Genomic DNA, 18,241 nt, shown 5'->3' with positions numbered 1-18,241 from the left:
TGAATAAATAAAATCTTAAAAAAAAGAAAGAAAATGTGTGACTTAACTTAAAAAAAAAGAAAGAAAAGGGTTAATCAAGGGTTTTCAGAGGCTGGAAAATGGTTGAGAAATGTTTTACCTCTGTTCAGATGAGGAGTCAGTTGAAGAACTCATCCTACATTTATTATGCCCCAGTTTATTGAAAAATATTTTTAGTTTGAAGGTTTTTCTCTCTCAATATCTTTAAATGCAGGGTTTCTCAAACTATAGCAGTATTTGCAATACTTAAACATGAAAAGACAGTGTAAAAATCTAACAGCCAAGTTGCAGAATTCCAGGACTGCCTTAATTATTTTAACTACGTTGTCACTTAAATATTTATGAATGTAAATATGTGTACTTATGCATATAGGTCTTGCACACTGATACAACCCAAACAAAATGAAATGTAAATACAGATGGTCCCCGACTCATGATGGTTCAACTTGATGATTTTTTTGACTTCACAGTGGCAATAAAGCTATACACATTCACTAGAGACTGTACTTTGAATTTTGAATTCTGATCTTTTCCTGGCCTAGTATAGATATGTTGGCTGGGTGGTGGCAGTGATCACAGCTCTAGTCAGCCACGTGACCATGAAGGTAACAATACTCTACGAACTGTTTTTCAGTTTCAGTACAGTATTCAAAAAATTACATGAGACATTCAATACTTTATTACAAAATAAGCTTTGTGTTAGATAACATGGCAAAACAGTAAGCAAATGTCAGTATTCTGAGCATGCTTAGGGTAGGCTAGGCTAAGCTATAATATTTGGTAGGTTAGGTACATTAAATGAATTTTGACTTAAAATATTTTGAACTTGTTTTGTCAGGATGTAACTCCATCCTAAGCTGAAGAAGACCTAAACCAAAAGAACTTCGTAACCCATGAAAGTGTGAAATAGCAATATAAAGTTACAGATAGTACTTGTTTGTACTATATTTGTGTTCGCAGTGCACCCATGGTACTGAACGCTGAGTTCAGTGCGTATTTTGGAATGCCAGGTGATGAGTCACATTTACACTGTCAATGAGCTTTCATTCCTACAGAGTAAATTTATGTCCAGCAAAGTTATACCATTTGATGCCAAAAGAATTGAGGCTGTGGATACATAGTGGCCTCTACTTGATTCAGTACTTCTAAAAACTACTTCATTTTTCAGATGTTCCAGAATAAAATGATGTGAACATTTAAATTTTTTCATCAATATGAGCGCAGAAATCAAATCATCATAGATTTTAGTATATACTCCTATAGATGTGGAATATACTTGGTCCTGGTATGAGGAACAAAAAGACAGATAATCAGGGTGATCTTACCTGGAGATTAGATACAATTTTTGGTGAATTACGTTTTAAAGCTTTTTGGTTAATTTTCTTTGGTCCTAAGATAAACTCCCTTAAATTTCAAAGCTGAAACACAGATTTGTAGACATAGATATTCAGAGTAGCTAGGACCTCGTACTGCTTTTTTGTTGGTTTTTTTTCCATGTAGTTTATATGAAAAGGCCATATAAAACACACTTTTATGCACACACACGTACATTTGCACACACAATTCATAGCCTAGTTTAATTTTTTCATGCGATCTTGCCCTTGTATGGGCAAGTGCAATTTAAACATATATTGGCAAGAGTTTTTAAAATTCTGTCCCAATGTAGTGTTTTATCATTATATCATGAGTCAGTGCTTTACAATAGATTTTTTTTCAGCTGTATCACTCTCACTTAGAAAACTTGTTATACTTTTGAGAAATGAGTAGAAAACAGATTTTTTTGGTTTTTTTTTTTTTTTTTTTTTTAAGATTTATTTTTATTTATTTATACAAGCACTGGGTACAGTCAGAAGCGCGGGAGGGTGGGAGAATTCACCAGAGCCAGAGCGGGGAGCAGAGCAGGCAGAAGGACCAAAGTACACTGCTGAGGGGAGCAGCGGGTGGCAGGAGAGGTCTGCGCGCCATGTGGGACCCTCCTCCGGTGGCCGGGGAGCAGCCGGGGATTGAACCGGCGTCGCAGAGGCTGCGGGCAGCTTGGCAACCCAGCGCTCAACCACTGCGCCACCAGGGAGGCCCCCAGATTTTTTTGGTTTTGCTTTGCTTTTTTAACAGTTGTATTAACACTGGTTTACAACACTGTATTTGGAGGTGTAGGATCTCCCTCTTCATGACACTACACCCACCACCATCGTCCATCCCCATGGTTTATTGTGCTTCCTCCCTGTCCCCCTCTGGTATCCTTTAATTCAGATTTCTACCATCAGATCTCTAGGGTTTGGTACTGGATTGACTATATCTGATCTTTTGTTTCTCTATATTCCCCATATAAGTGGCATCACCAGTATTTGTCTTTCTCATTTTGACTTATTTTTCTTAGCATAATCCCCTCCAGTTCCATCTGTGTTGTCACAGGTGGCAAGAGTTTTATCTTTTTTTCACAGCTGAGTAGTAGTCTACATCTTCCTGGTCCACTCATCTGTTTGGGGGCACTTAAGTTGTTTCCATACCTTGGCTATTGTAAATAGTGCTGCAAGGAACAGAGGAGTGAAAGTTTCCTTTTGAACTAGTGTTTTTGTATTTGAAGACAATATTTAGATCCAGATAGTTTTAGACAAAAAAAAAAAACAAAACCAAAAACCCTGCTTGTTTTGTCATTCATGCATGTTTTATAGTGGCTGTACCAGTTTACATGCCCACAAATGTATGGCGACTCTCTTTCCTCTACATCTTTGTCAACACTGAGTACTTCTTGACTTTTTGATAATCGTTTTAAAAGTTGTAAAGTGAGAATCTCATTGTGGTTTTGAGTTGCATTTCCCTAATAAGAGATGATGAAAATCTTTTCATGTACCTGTTGGCCATCTGTGCATCTTCTTTGAGATGTCTATTCAAAATCTACAAGTTTTAATAAACATTATGAAGGAAGGAAGGGAAAGAGGGAGTGTATTTAAATTTATCTGTAACTGCAAACAAACTCAAAGAGATACTTTCTTTTTTTTAAGATTTATTTATTTATACAAGCACTGGGTACAGTCAGAAGTGCGGGAGGGTGAGACAATTCACCAGAGCCAGAGCGGGGAGCAGAGCAGGCAGACTGATGAAGTACACTGCTGAGGGGAGCAGCGGGCAGCAGGAAAGGTCTGCGCACCATGTGGGACCCTTGCCCGGCGGCCGGGGATTGAACCAGCGCTGCAGAGGTTGTGGGCAGCTTTGCAACCCAGCGCTCAACCGCTGCGCCACTGGGAAGGCCCCTCAAAGAGATATTTTCTCTACCTATTTCCACTTTGACATTCTGAACAGTTGTAAAGAGACAACATATAGATGAATTTAAAAAGCAGACTACTGATTGATGTGTTAAGTGTGTAGAGACTAGACTGATCAAGGATATCTGACATATTAAATTTACTTCTTCTTATTTTTACAATTATCTTTCTCTCTATTTTAGGAGGTGCTTTGCCCCAGCTAACAACTTTTCCCTGCTCTTAAAAAAAATCCCTTTCTCTTGCTGAGATCCATTTTCTTTCCTCTTAATATTTAGTATCAATACAATTACATTCTTAGCTATGGAAATAGTAAGACCTTTTCAATGTGAGAGTTCTCAAAAAAATTAAAGCAAAATCCTAATTATTTACCCTTGTTAATTAGTACACACATGTAATATATGGCTGTAGTTTATTAAATTTATACCTGTTTTTGGAATTACATAGCATTTCCCCAGATGACTATACTATAAAAATGCTTTAGACAAACCTACAGAGATGAAAGATCTTTAACTAAATCATAGGAGTTGGGTTAGATTTTAGAGTACTGGTTTAGAAGTAGCATGTAAACCTATAGCTGGTTCCCTAATTTTCCTGGGCAGGGCCTTAATTATAAATAGAAGACATTACTCTTCTTTTTAGACCTTTCTTGTATGTCTGATCTGTTACTGAATTGTTCTTTTGGCTTTGAGAGTCCTTAAGTCCTCCATTAGTCAGTATTTCAAGAATATCCTAATAAAAATAGTTAAATATAACATTTATGTTAATAAGTTTTCCTCAGGAATTCCCCTTCCCTATTTGGATTATTTTGTTTTAAGCATTTATAGCATTGAAGGCTTGTATAATATAACTTCTGTCTTAATATGCATAAACATATGCACAAAAATTAAAAAAAAAAAGATATTAAGCCTTAATTCTAAAGTCATGTCCTTGAGTTGCTCGCTTTTTCCTGGTATCTTCCATGTCCACATGAAGGGTGCATGTTAAAACACTTGTGGGCCTCCCTGGCTTGTACCCCAGTTCTTGTATGCATAAATAAATAAATCTTTAAAAAAAAAAAAGAATGAGACTATTATACTGTATATGTGGGAAAAGAATGGATTTTATTTGAATGAGTAGATATCTTTGACAAAATCTTAGTGTTAAATTCTCTTACCTTCTATACCAAAAAGTTGACATTGAAAGTTAAGTCTTACAAGTTTTCAAAAAGAAAATTGTGATTTTCAGTGTATCATTTTAAAATTTTAATGAACAATGAAGCAGTAGACCAAGTGACAAATAGTATACTTTTTAATGTTTTATTAAAAATTCAGCAGAAGATTATGAAAATGGGTGCAAGTTTCTCAAAGCCATCTAAGGAGCATTTTTAACAGGCCAAGAGTCAAGTAATTTGGCTTTGCTTAACATAAATCTTTATATAAAACATGATCTGGATTATTGGAGAACACAGATATCCAATTTTACACAACCAAACCAGCACTTCCTAGAGACAATTCAGAAACCATTAAAAATACCAAAGAGACTTTAAAAACAAGGCTTTTCTGATATTTGCTATTTGAGAAAATGTATGGAATTTGAAAACATCTTACAGGAAAGCTATACGGTAGGGCACTTAATCAGTGATTGCCTCAACATATAGGTCTCCCATTGAGTACATTAGACATTGATAATCTGCCTATTAAATGGCCTAGGTTTGAACTCTCAAGCTTTAGTGATCTAACTGCCTTTCCAGAAGACAGCGTTGAAAGTGCTACCCACACTTCTGTGTGTGATCTCTACTAGTGGCACTTTAGCATTGTTTTAGTTTAGTCATTTAAGATATAACATCTCTGTGGATTTATTTGTTAGGCCTTGAGTTATCAGTTCTTTGAAGAAATTTGTGGCAGTGTGGGAGGAAGGAATACATTGTATAAAATGTTACAATGAAGCTTCTGACTGGAGTGTTTTAAGTGTGATGTTAAACATCTGTAGTGGATAGTTAAGGGAATTACCAGATAGTAGAGAAGTGTGTGAGTTTGCCAAACGAGGATTTCAGTGTAGATTTTGTCTTTACTACGGAACCTGAAGGAACAAGTTTCAGTTTGAAGGGAAGAGCCTGTCCTTGTTCCACATCTGGTTGTGCTATTTATGTTCCTTTGTTGAGCCAACATCTTCCTAAGCTTTACAGAAGAGGTGCATGTTGAACACTTCTGATTCTCAGTCTGAACAGGATCAGAGGCCATGGTTACCAACCACTGATTTGTCTGTCTTCTTCTGTCTTTTTCCATGATTGTTATCTACCGCCTTGTAAATATAAGCAAAACCTGGAAAACTTACAAAAATAAGTGTTTTTTTGTTTATTAATATTGCTATTTTTGGTGAAGAAAACAAATTTTGTATGGTTTGTTTTAACCTAAAAATGTGAATTTTGTTTAAAAAATTAAGCAGATTACATGGCCATGAAACATGGCCTTTCCCACTAAATATAGAAAAGTTGACTATTTAAACTAATTATTTTAAATCCACATTTTTTAATTATGAAAATACAACCCCAGAGGAAGGTTTTTTGAGCTGTCAAATTTTTCATTTTCGTAGTGCTTCAATTATTGAGTAACTGATCCTATTGTTCAATATAACTTAGCTGTATGAAGATGTAGGGATTGCTCCTTGCTTAAGACTGAAATCTTATCATTGGAAGGAGGAGGAAAAATGTTTATTTCTTTTCATAAATGTGTTACTTAGTGGGCCTCCCCAGTGGCGCAGCAGTTGAGCACTGGGTTGCGAAGCTGGCTGTGGCCTCTGCAGCACCGGTTCGATCCCTGGCTGCCGTACGAGGGTCCCACATGGCATGCAGACCTCTCCTGCCGCCCACTGCTCCCCTCAGCGTCACTCTGCCTGTTCTGCTCTCCCCTCTAGCTCTGGTGAATTCTCTCACCCTCCCACGCCTCTGACTGTACCCAGTGCTTGAATGAATGAATGAATGAATGAATGAATAAATAAATAAATAAATAAATCTTTAAAAAAAATGTGTTACTTAGTGATACAGTTTGGACTTTCAGAATAAGAAAATACTTTAAACCATCTGGTTCCAGCAACTTCAGTTTACAGATAATGATGTGGAGAGGAATTATCCAGGGTGACACATTTCTTCAGAACAAAGCCAGATCTATATAGTTTCTTTGTCAGTAATTTTCAACCTGTAATGCATGTTACTCCCGCAAAATGAATTCAGCTGCTATTAAAAGAAAGGTGGGGAGTGTCAGGAAAATGCCAAAGAAAAGGGCATAAATCCCCTTTTGGTGAATCTGTTAAATTTAGAAGTTCACTTCATAGGTTTCAGTATTTCTTGTTCTTACAAAATGCTCCTATGTTGGGGATAATCATGCTAATAAAACTGATTTTTGCTTTTCAGGTGAGAGTTATGTGTGTGCATCGAATGAACCATTTCGTAAAGTTGATTACACCAAAAATATTAATCCAAACTGGTCTGTGAACGTCAAGGGTGGAAGCACCCGGGCCTTGGCTGCTGCCTCCTCAGTGAAAAGTGAAGTGAAAGAAAGTAAAGATTTCATCAAACCCAAGTTAGTGACTGTGATTCGAAGTGGAGTGAAGCCCAGAAAAGCCGTGCGGATCCTTCTGAATAAGAAGACTGCTCATTCCTTTGAACAAGTCTTAACAGATATCACTGAAGCCATTAAACTAGACTCAGGAGTGGTCAAGAGGCTCTGCACACTGGATGGCAAGCAGGTAAGATGTCGCCACCCCCAAGTCTCCATCTTTTAACTTCTCCCTCCACCCATGGTGGTTATATACTTCACACATGAATTTCATAGTCTGCAGAAAGGAATAATTCTACTTGACAAGTGTATGTGGGTATATTAGCCTTTACCCAAATATCTCAAAAGTGAATATCTAGAAGTCCATCGTAGAATTCTTATGGTCAGTGGAAGGGACATGTAAACTTCTGGGGCAAAGTTAAATGCTGAGGAGGTCCCTATATTAAATGGGATGGTCTCTGTTTAAGAATAAGAACACCTAGTAACAAGTAGAATCAATTCAGGTTTGGGAAAAATCACAGGACTCAAAATGAATCGTATTTAACATTTTTTAGAGAAGTTTTCCCTCCACTGACATATCCTATGGAAAATGCATTTTAAAATAAGTACTTTTGTAAGAATGTCCATTTGAGTTTCATAGGGAACAGTGGAGGTAGTTAATATTTCTGAAAAATGTACACAAATTACACAGGAAAATGCAAGCCAAATTATAGTAACAAAATACCAGGGAATCCAATGTAGTAACAAAAAAAAAAAAAAAAAAAAAAAAAAAAACAACAAAAAAACCCCACAATAGGCAAATTGCAAGAATGCATGAATAGAAGTTATACAAATACTGAGTTTTGCCACAGCAGATTATCATTCCTAAAGAGAAACATGTGGCTTTCTGAAGTGTTTTCTCCTATTTTCAGTAAGGTTATATTGTTTATATTTGCATTATTTTAAACATAGTCTCCAACATTCATTTTTTCCATTTTGCTTTCCTCTAACATAGTTAATTTATTTTGAAATGTTTGGCTTACATAGTGCTGTGAATGAATAGAAAACACTGGGGCAGTATATTCTGGATAAACAAAATTTAAGTGGTTTTCTAAGCCCACATGTATGTTGTTATTTTGTTTTCTGAAACTTTAACAAATTGTTTAAAATAGGTTCTAAAAATTGCAGTAGATTGTAGTGAGATTGTAATGACATTTGTAATTAATTTTTAGAAGGCATAGCACTTTAATTTGCCCCAAGATAGGTTCATTATATTGAATGGAAATAGATGCTTTATAAGTTGAGTTAATAGCACAGCATGACAAGAACTCCTTAAGCCTCTTTCTTTGTCTTTCTGTCTTTTTCAACATCCTTGTTTATTTTTTCATAATATAGGATTTCTCTGCTCAGATGTGGTCATCATAATTCTCCTACCACCAAAGTGCCCACAGTACTCAACCACAGTCCACCTTGCTTATCTATCGTCTGTTTTCAGGGGTCATTCTTATAGTTTGTCTTTGTCTGATCCTTTGTTTGAAATCTCTAGATTCCACATGTAAGTGAAACCATCTGGTGTTTATCTGTCTCCTTCTGGCTCACTTAGAATAATCCCTTACCACAAATGGCATGAGTTTATCTTTTTGATCACTGAGTAGTATTCTATTGTGTATATACCAAATTTTCTTCATCCACTCACCTGTTCTGGGGCATATCTAGTCTATTGTGAATAGTGCTGCTGTCAACACAGGAGTGCAGATTACCTTTCAAATTAGTGTTTTTGTGCTCTTTGGGTAGATATCCAGGAATGGAATTAATGGGTCTTATGGTAAATCCATTGTTAGTCTTTTTTTTTTTAATTTTATTTATTTATACAAGCACTGGGTACAGTCAGAAGGAGGGTGAGAGAATTCACCAGAGCAGGGAGCAGAACAGGCAGACTGATGAAGTACACTGCTGAGGGGAGCAGCGGGCGTGGCAGGAGAGATTTGTGTGCCATGTGGGACCCTCACAGGTGGCCAGGGATTGAACTGGCGCTGCAGAGGCTGCGGGCAGCTTCGCAGCCCAGCACCCAACCGCTGTGCCACGGGGGAGGCCCATTGTCGTTAGTGTTTTGAGGAATCTCCATACTACTTTCCATAGTGACTGGACAAATCTACACTCCCACATCAGTGTAATAGTGTTTCTTTTTCTCCACACCTTCCCCACCACTTGTGGTTTTTTTGAGGTGTGCCATTCCCACAGGAGTAAGGTGGTATCTCTTGTTTAATTTGCATTTCCCTGCTAAGTGATGATGAGCATTTTTCCATGTCTGTTGGCCATATACATATCTTCTTTGGAGAACTGCCTATTTAGCTTTCTGCCCCCCTTTTTTTTTTTAATTCATTAGACCTTGATATTCATGCAAGTAAGTGAAAATAAATTGTAACATGAGACAAAAAGGAGATTTGATAGATGAAATAGCTGATCTGTGGTGAGCACAGATAAGACAGGAAATAGAGACAAGTATTTATGATAGCTAACAAGAGGAAAGATGAAAAGCATAAAAGTGCCAAATTAGAAACAATAAATAGCATGTAACCGTAATTGCAGATGGAAATTTTAAAAATTGAAACTCAGATTTAGAAAGGTCCAAATGAATGTTGCTCAGAGAAAGTGAGTGAAAGAAAGGCAAGCATCTAGTTGAAATAGTAATCGTTGTAATTTTAGTAGTTATCTAAAAAATTATCTTAAAAAGGCTCTGAATTATAAATATTTATGAGTAAAATTGTTGATTATAGCACAAGCAAACCAAAACCAGTAGCATGCTCAAGAAAAATACACTGCTCTGAGTTGGACTTTTGATAGGAACTTAAGAATGGTTTACTATTAAGAAAGTGGTTTAGGGCCTCCCTGGTGGCGCAGCGGTTGAGCGCTGGGTTGCGAAGCTGCCCGCAGCCTCTGCAGCCGCCAGTTCGATCCCCGGCTGCTCCCCGGCCACCGGAGGAGGGTCCCATATGGCGTGCAGACCTTTCCTGCCGCCCGCTGCTCCCCTCAGCAGTGTACTTCGGTCCTTCTGCCTTCTCTGCTCCCTGCTCTGGCTCTGGTGAATTCTCTCACTCTCCCGCGCTTCTGACTGTACCCAGTGCTTGTATAAATAAATAAATAAATATTTTTAAAAAAGTGGTTTATATGTGAGATTTAGAGGACTGGGAATAATAGCACTTATAATGCCTCCCCCACTCCCAATGTTGCAAAGGCATCTGACAAAATATAAAATTTATATGCAGTTAAAAAGATTTAGTAACTAAAATGGAAGGTAGTAAATCTAAGTAAATTCTCTAATACACTAAAAAAATCCCTATCTGAATTAAAAAGCCTATGTATTAGTAAACTAATGAGATAATGGAAATATTACAATAACAAACAGACTCAAGGATACCTAAGAACACCAGTATCTATTATTCTTCTATACATCCTGATTTTCATTTATAGTTTAATTGCATTTTCAATAAGAATCGTAATGAATTTTTTTAAGTGGGGTGAGGGATAAGGCTGACAAAGTGATCTTTAAAAGTTAATCTGGAACAATAGATTGGAAAATTTTGGAGGTAATGATTAATGAGCTCTCATGCAACCAGATATTAAATCATCATTCTTGTACCATACCAAAAATAAATTCCAGGTGTTTTAAAAACATAGATGTCAAAATACAAAAAAGAACTAAAGGAAAATATGTCAGTGGTTATGTTGAAATGGGGAAGGATTGCCTAACCATAAAAATCATGGAAAATCCAAATCATAAAGAAAAAGGTTGATTGGTTGCACAACATCAAAATTAAAAATTACTAGATGCCATAAACAAGGGTTACATATTTTTATACTGAGTTATACGAGCTTAGTATAAAAAAAAACTAGCAATAAAACAGATGAAATGAAAGACCAATCAGACAATTTGAAAAGGTGGAGTTACAAATAGGAAGCATAAAATATTCCATCTGACTAATAAGAAGATGAGTTACAGAAATGAGATGCTATTTTTAATTGACAGCGTTTTTTAAAAAATCCATTATTTTTTTATATGCAGTTAATTAGCATTCTGAAAAAACAATAGAGTGTAAATTTCATAATTTTTATGGAAAGCAGTTTGTTTTATATAACTAGTCAAACTTCTTACTATTTGAGCTAATAACTTCTAGGAATTTATCCTAAATTACCTGAAACGCAGATATAATTATGCCTAAGAATTTTCATCCCACCAATTAGATCCAAAAATTGGAAACAATTTTAAACCTTAAATGTATTACTATAGAATTCCATAGGATCTATATATAGCGCCCACTGAAAATTAAGTTTGGGGGAATATTTAAAGACATGGGAAAATGTTAAATAGAAAAAACAAGTAAAAATTCTGTGGTATGTTTTCAATTTTGTGTTAAGGGAAAAAAAGTAGAAGAATTTTTTTTAAAACAAATTTAGAAGGAAGTAAGATTATACTTGCCATCAGAAATCCAGTATTTGGTGTTCTGACTTCTTCCTCATGTGGCCTTGGAAGCAAAAACTTAGCTCTGAGAAAGAAAAGAAGATTGAATTCAATCAGATTGTGGAAAATTAAAACATTATGAGCTAATCCTTAAAATTTGGGCATGTGGCAATAAAATGTTACAAGTATCCCTTTTATCACTGTTTATGTCTTATGGAACTTAAACAATATTTCCCATCAGCAAATAAAAGATGTACTTTAAATTTTCAAATATTTCTTTGGAAAAAAATTGCAATTTTATTTTTAATAGACACCACTTCAGATATTTTGTCTTCAGAGTGCCAGGTATCCTTAAAGTTATAATTTTTTGGCACTGATTCATTATTTGTACTGTAGGTGGTTTTGCTATGAAAAACTTCAGGTTTTTGTTGATAAGTCATAAATCTGCTTTAAGATAGCATAGGAAAGTTGCCTTATGGTTTTGATTAATGCAAACCTTTAAGTGAGCAGTATTCACTTTGATTTTTTTATAAAATTTTTTTTGTATAAATATGTAAAACCATCTGCTCTCTAAAAATTTTCCAAAAAAAAAAAAAAAAAAAAAAAACCAACTTAGGTAAGGAAATGAGAAAGGAACTAAGATCTGTTAATGAGTTGTCCCTATCCAACATTTTCAACTGCCTTGACATTTATGTACGTTTCCTGGTTATTTTCAGTTCAAATTTGTTGTTTTAATTTGATCTTCGACACAAGGAAAGAGATTAAACAGTTTATGTGGATGCACCAGGGACAGTCCCTGATTCCCTTATGACGCCCATGCTACAGTGTTAACAGGCCCAGTTATCTTTTATGAGCTTGAAATCTTCCCTGATTAAAAAATGCATTGGTGGATCATATGCCACTGGCATTTATGGTGTTGAAGCAATATCCTTTGAATATTTTCTTCAAAATACTAATTTATCTTTGTGTTTATAGATAGATAACTAGAAGGCATGATCTGTAAATAGATGTGACTATTCTCTTAAGAATTTTGTAGCTTGCAATTAATTTGCGTTAAATGTTTCACTTTAGTTTTTTAAAAATCAAAACTTTTTGAACCTTTAAGTTATAGGAATTGTGTAGGGCAGCCAGGTTTACTTTAAATTTTTTCTTTGAAAGAGTGACTTTCCTGTAACAAACTACAGCAGAGGGAAGTTCTCTAAAAAAAAAAAAATGTATTTTGTAAAAGGACCGAAAGGTCCAAATATAGCTTTTGTCCACATGTGTAAAAAATTCTAGCTTTTAGCTTTCCCAGAACAGCAGAGTTTTAACATAAAAGAAACATATTTAGTGGAATTTTGGAACAAGTTGAATCTTGTCATGGGCAGAGGCAAAACAGACTCAGAAATTGCTAGCAGTTGATGCATTGGGGGTAAAACACTTCCAGATTTTGGGACAGCTGCCAGCCTCAGGATGCCCACATAGAGTCCTCTTTGGGGAACATGACAGTCTGTGTAGACCCTCTCCCATCTTATCAGCCATCTTAGAGTTTATGAAGGTTTCCATCCTTTTAAAAAAGTTAATTATTGTATTAGTTACTACATAATGTAAAATATTTACAGTTGTACTGCATAATGTACTAGAATGTAAATAATATTTTGTATATTTACTAGCATCACATTTTCTAGTGAAGGCTTATTTCTTTATAATGACCTCACCATATTTATTTAAAGCAATTACTTCTCAGAAGTTACCATAAAAATTAAATGGTTGATATTAATTCATAAATACTTTGAATGCTGATACAGTTTTCACTGAAGTTAATAACAGTAGTTTGGTTTTATTCCCCACACTTCTCCCAATGCATTTTCTTTTTGTAGATAATAGGAACCAAACAACTGTGTTTTGTCTTAATAGAAACATTCATACCTCTGAAGATATGAATGCTTATCTTAAGGTAAGGAAAATTTACCCCAATCAGTACCCCAAGCAGGAAGTCAGGTTGTAGAGATTGGGGAATGTTCAACTGCCTGTTCTATGCAGATTTACTTCACAAATGTTTGCAAGAAATGGAAAAAATAAATACAATTTTAATAGTTTTTATAATTGCGTATTCCTATTCATATTTTCTTGCTACCTGTAGATTTTAACATGCTTTGAGACATCTCCTTTCCTTAGGGTAAATTCTTAGAGGTAAATTACTGAAAGATACTGTAGTTTTGGTGGGGGGTTAAATGATACTCTCAAGGCTGGAGACAAAAATATTGTCCTAGTTGGCAGCACAACTAGCCTGTGCCCCAATATTTCTGTAGCTGAGACATTTATAAAAGGATTAAATTTAACAGCCAGGCACAGTGCACGCAGTTACTTGGTTGCATGAAAAACATACATTCTATGCAATTGAAGCCACCTGCAGTGTTCTTGCCATCTCTAACTATCTTTGCTGTGTTCTGTATTAGAAAATAGTTTAATGAGAAAAGCCAGTTGGCCTGTGTATCAATTTTATATCTGAGGCTAGTACTGACCTACTAGTTTTGAAAATGTTTAGCTTAGTCAGGACAATGAAAAGAAAATGTTTTGTTTTAGCAAATAGCTCATGTTTTGTTACTGTGATGCCTTGATCTGAAAGACCTATTACTTCATTTATTGTTTGCTTTATAGCCTTTTCCCTAGATGCCAAAAACCCCATGAGTGCATTTCTGGTGTTCAGTGAATGTGGGTATTTTGCTCTGTGATATTTGGCTCATAAGTGAGACAAGGAGATTGCTTGGCATAGATGCTTCATTACTTTAATTGATGACTTTTGGTGAGTCATTGTTAACTTTTAGATTTGTTTTTGTGGTTTTGAATCTATTATGAATGTCTATAACCACAATTTCTATCAATATACGTGATATATAATACTTTACTGGTTTTATTCGACTTCATAAAAGGGTCATTTAGACATCATGCTTTACGGTTAAAAACAAAGATAAATGCAGAGTCAGCACAGTATTTTAGAATGTATGGCTGCTAGAGGAAATTATTTAGTACAGCTTGTTAATTTTATAGATGACAAGTCTTTGGGGGATCACCACAGATACTGAGAACCTGTTGAAAACTTTTCTTCCAAGTAAAGCCTGACCCAAAATTTTGTGTATGAACCTCTTGTGTGCAGATCATAGTGCAGTTGAAGAATCTCTTCTTTGTCTTGTTTTTTTCTGTTTCCCTCAGTTCGTGGGATTCTTTATTTCCAGGCTTGAAGTCACTGATTTTTTTAGAGAGCACACGTTGAGCTTGACCAGGGCAACCCACATTCTTAGGGTCTGCTTCACAGAAGAGGAATTAATTAAATCTAAACTAAAAATCATTTTGTGGAGAAAATTAGTGCTCAATTCTGTATTTACTTTTTCAGTAACCCTGAAATTTTCAGATTTAAAAATTAACCTATGTTTTGTGTTGTTTTTTTGTTAAGTAAGGAAGAGCACCACCCTTTGAACAGTGAGACAAGCCTTCATGAATATTCTTTTTGTGTATTTTTAGAACATTTTGATTCTAGTGTGATGCAGCTGCCAGACTTGATTTGTAAAGTGTTGAAAAGCTTTGGAGTCATCAGAGGTTTGCTCCATAGACATGGAATTCTCTGAGCCTGAGGACACAGAACTCTGCTTTTCCTTTTGCATTTCAGGCTCTTCCTAAGTCTTAAAATAGCTTTGTTTAAAACTTTCCTTTTCTGACTTGTATTGGTTGATGGTATCTGTCTCTAAATGTGAGCTAAAGGGCATGTGATTGTATTTGTATATGTTGTTTGCTTATATGCTAAGTCATTAGAATGCCATGTTAAGTATGAATTAGGGAAGGCATTTAAATATCTGTGTTGGTACTTATTGAAATGGACATTAGTTATGTAGCTGTGTTTCTGAAGGATTCAGTTGATTGAACTCCTCTTTAGTATCATTTGTTATGTATTTTTAGTGGAAAAGAACATAATGGCTGACACATGCTATTATGAAAAAGCAAATTTAAAAGACAGGTTTTTTTATAAGAAGAAAAAATTGTATAAATGGACACTTATGAAAGTTCAGGTAGGTAACTGAATCCAAATTTTAACATTTTATATATTGTCACTATATAGTTTTAGAGATTTTTACATGTAGATAAGTCTTAAAAGTTTTCTAGAAGTTTTCAAGTGATTTTTCACTTTAAAGAGTGAGCATGTCTTCCTGGATAGCACCAATCAGTGTCACTTCTTGAACTTCTAGGAGGTAAGAGAGTTGTGGTCAATGTGATGGGTGCCCTAAGGAGCAGATTTTTGTGGATTCAAATCATAAAATACAAATTAAAATTTTTATTTAAATGCATTCATTTCCTGTGACAGGCAGTCACTTTATAATATCCAATAAGACGGCTAACACTTGTGCAGTGAGGAATGTCATTAAAGATGTTTGATGAGAAACAAAAAGATGTTTGATAGGCACCAGCTTTTGGTGCCCTCTGTTACTGCATGCTCTCATTTGACCCTCATGATCACCCAAGACAGGCACCTGGCACTTTCTCTCTGCACAGAACGTTACAGAGCACATCTGCGAACTTGTCCTTTGGTCTCAGCTAGTACATCTTGGATATCACAATGCCCTATCCCTTGAGACTCTCTTCGTGCCAGGCATTTTACTTATTATTGAGGTAACTAACATTGTTTTACAACATTATTTGTGTTTTAGAGCTATAAGATCAGGAATTATTGTCAGTTGTTGGAATTGACTCTGAGAACTAGTTTTCAGGGTTCAAATGAACATCAATTTAGGTGCTTTCTCATCACTTTTAATTGTTTCCCAGAATCCATTATGTGGTGTGATTATTTACTTTTGTCCTTGTACTTGGTTTTGAATGACTTCCTGGACTTTTCCCCAAAACTTAACGATGAAGGGTTGATTTACTTTAAAGATTATAATTCTTTACTATCATTTATTTTGTGACTTGAGATAGCCTAGATTTGGTCAATGTAACACTTTCAAGTTGGACCCTGTGTCTTTTTGACAGATTTAAGGAAACAAGTACAGATGGGGAGGAGGTACAGATTATAGGGGACCCTAGTTTCACAGTTAGAACTTGTGGCAAACAAGAATGCTACCACAGTCCTCTACACTGAGCCTGAATCCACAGTTCTCAGGTGCCTTCTACTGGTTCTCTCCATTCCCACTACAGACACATGACTTCTGGTATTGCACATAATTTCTGGTTTCTGTGCTGTCTTTGTCTCTCTTAGTATGTTTGCCAGTGAACCACTAGGTCATATTGAGGTGATCGGCTATAGTCTATTATAACAACACCATCATCAGTCTCTATTGACCTCTGGGTGGCACTTTTAGAAAAACAGTTCTAATTTGTTTTGAGCAGAATTACTGTGGTTTGAGTCACATCAACCTGAAACTTACATACAAGGAAGGGATTTGTCAATATATTCAGGGCATCTAGGAATTCAACAGTTATCTGGTCTGGTGGTTCTTGACCCCTGTGGGGTCATTGGAAATTGCTGGAAGTAATTTTGGATGTTTTGGAGTAGGCTCAGATACAGTCACCATTGTAATATTGTGTGTGGGTGTGCCACTGGCATGAAGTGGAGAGCTGCTGGGGATGCTGCTAAATACCTTGCTGTGCATCAGGGAGCCCTCAGCAGCAGAGAATTACCTAGTCCAAAAAATGGGTAGTGCTGATGTTGAGAAACCATGACCTAATGTAATGACTCTAAAGAGGAAAGATATGGGAAATGCAAATGGTTTTGGAAAGGCCAATGTAAGGAATGCAGATATGTATATGTAAGTATAGGTTTTCATAATTAAAAAGGCAAGGACTAGATCATGCACAGTGTATACCAAGTTTCTAAAAGATGTAAACCTCATTCATTAGGCTATGGTTTGCCATTAAAGATTGTATGAGGATCTGATTTGCATATGAGAAAGTTTACTATACAGAGTGTAATGTGACTTTTCAAAGACAATCAGTCCTAAGGGATTGAATGTCTCAGAGCATGTGACACTGTTTCAGATACTATTATTTCAAATGTTTTATAGTTCCCTAAACTCTATTCCAGAGAGGAAACAGACATCCCTGACAACATTTAAATAGTGTTGGAGAATAAAGAATTGGTTTTAAGCAGAAAATGAGAAAGACAGTTTGGTCAGGGTAGTGAAGTCCTTAAATCCCTGGACAGCAAGTGTTATTTGGTTGGAAATGATAGAAAATCTTCGTAGTCACTGGAAAGAAATGGTATCTTATTTTCAATTTTAATGTTAATAAGGAGCATTAATTCTCAATGCTTTTTATATTATTTGTAATTTTGTGGCAGAGTGATTATCAGGATTGCCGTGCAGAAGTAATGCTGGCATGTGGGTAAACATTGCCTTTTCTTAGGTGCTCCTGGGATTGAGACTTCGTTTTCCTCTCCTTTCACAACATACACCTAACATGACTGGGTGATCTGTGACTGTGAGTCAGATGTGTATTTGGGTAGACCTGTATTTGCAGTATGAAAAGTACTATATATCACCAGTACCATTTATGAATCACTTAAAATATCACTACTATAATGACTAAGATACTTAGACATGAAGGTACTGCTTACTAACAAAAGAAAAGATACTCTTCCTTAAAATTATTAGAGGCGTAGAAAATAAGTGTTTCAGTCTTTGAAATAAGGCATAGAAAATAAGTGTTTCAGTCCTTGCAGTGAGTGAGTTGTAGGATTTATTTGACTGCATTTAGAATTTCAATAGCTATAAAAAATGTAAATGTTCCTATGCATTGCCTGATGCAATGTGTTGCCAGAAGTATGTTGTTAAAAGTAATTTACTGAAAAACTACCCCTATTTTAAAATCTTAAATGTTTCTTTCCAAATTCTAAACTTTTCTTTAGTCATGAAATGGAAATTGATTTGAAGAGGTGCCTAACCTCCATTGATTACTTGGCTTTTTATCCAGTTGTCCTTGCAGTTTTCATGCTGATGTGTTTTGGCTAATTTAGTGGCACATAC

At 35.6% G+C, this 18,241-nt stretch overlaps 1 protein-coding gene across 8 annotated transcripts in view; it reads left to right on the top strand.

Moving 5' to 3' along the window:
- Window positions 1–18,241, top strand: part of DCLK2 (doublecortin like kinase 2) — a 135,925-nt gene that overhangs the window by 9,123 nt on the left and 108,561 nt on the right. For all 8 annotated transcript variants that reach the window (XR_005122631.2, XR_008550043.1, XR_008550042.1 and 5 more), the window contains exon 2: window positions 6,670–7,004. Coding sequence is in view for 5 of the 8 variants with exons in the window: in XM_037497451.2 (XP_037353348.1) it covers window positions 6,670–7,004 (335 nt within the window). In the remaining 3 variants the exon portion in view is untranslated. The remainder of the gene's footprint in view (window positions 1–6,669; window positions 7,005–18,241) is intronic.

Source organism: Talpa occidentalis, unplaced genomic scaffold, assembly GCF_014898055.3.
Source record: "Talpa occidentalis isolate TD23 unplaced genomic scaffold, MPIMG_talOcc4v2.1 talOcc4.8, whole genome shotgun sequence".
In the NCBI taxonomy this organism is placed as follows: Eukaryota; Metazoa; Chordata; class Mammalia; order Eulipotyphla; family Talpidae; genus Talpa; species Talpa occidentalis.
The sequence above is the reverse complement of the archived record's forward strand: the minus strand, read 5'-3'. Positions and strand labels throughout refer to the sequence as shown.